General features: G+C 43.9%; 1 protein-coding gene across 1 annotated transcript; it reads right to left on the minus strand.

Annotated features, from left to right (window-relative positions):
* Nucleotides 1-19: 19 nt before the first annotated feature.
* LOC121939577 (rabankyrin-5-like) lies at nt 20-424 on the minus strand (the record flags this gene model as incomplete). The annotated part of the gene is made up of 2 exons (XM_042482583.1): nt 20-185; nt 275-424. Coding segments are annotated over 2 exons (316 nt in total), but the record flags the coding sequence as incomplete, so codon positions are not given.
* Nucleotides 425-729: the final 305 nt, after the last annotated feature.

Here is a 729-nt window from a genome sequence, read left to right on the forward strand (position 1 = left end):
AGTGATGTGTCCCACAGACCTCTCTGGATGGCTTTGTGCAGGAGGCTCCAGCCGCTCTGGTCCACCATGTCCACGTCCGCTTTGCTGTTCACCAGCGTGGTGGCGATGCTTTCCAGTTTACGAGCCAGCGCCAGGTCCAGCGCCAGGTCCCCGTTATTGTCCAGTTCATTCAGCTTCCCGGGCAGCTGAAAACAGGAGAGGAACTGGTTAACCTCGAGTCCACCGCGTTAACTTCACTGTGACCGGCAACGGTTCGCGAAGGGTTAAATCTGACCTGCGAGTCCATCTCGATGAGATAGAGAAAGACGACGTCTTCCCGCTCCACCTTGATGGCTTTGTGGAGCGGATACTCTGTTTTTGACTTGATCATCTTGTAGAGCAGCTGAGCGCTCATGGTGCTGAAATCTTCTTTCCTCAGATCGTCCTGAAAAAACAAAAAAACACAACAAATGAGTCAAATCTGAAAAAACCGACTCACCCGTTCTCTGAGGACAGGATCCTAAAAATAAGATTTACATCGAGTGGCTTCTGCGAAAAGTGTCTCCATTTATCCAATATGAAAAGGAAGTGACGCTCTGTCTGGTGATTTATGTTTATTACAAATGAATTTGAATGTTTAAGCACTGAATCCTTTTATTTCTTTTAAACATTTACTTCTATATCTAAATTGCATTTACTTATGCATGTAATTTATTGATTTATTACTATTTATTTATTTTCAGTTAATTT

The sequence above is a fragment of the Plectropomus leopardus genome, unplaced genomic scaffold, assembly GCF_008729295.1.
Source record: "Plectropomus leopardus isolate mb unplaced genomic scaffold, YSFRI_Pleo_2.0 unplaced_scaffold51253, whole genome shotgun sequence".
Taxonomy (NCBI): domain Eukaryota; kingdom Metazoa; phylum Chordata; class Actinopteri; order Perciformes; family Serranidae; genus Plectropomus; species Plectropomus leopardus.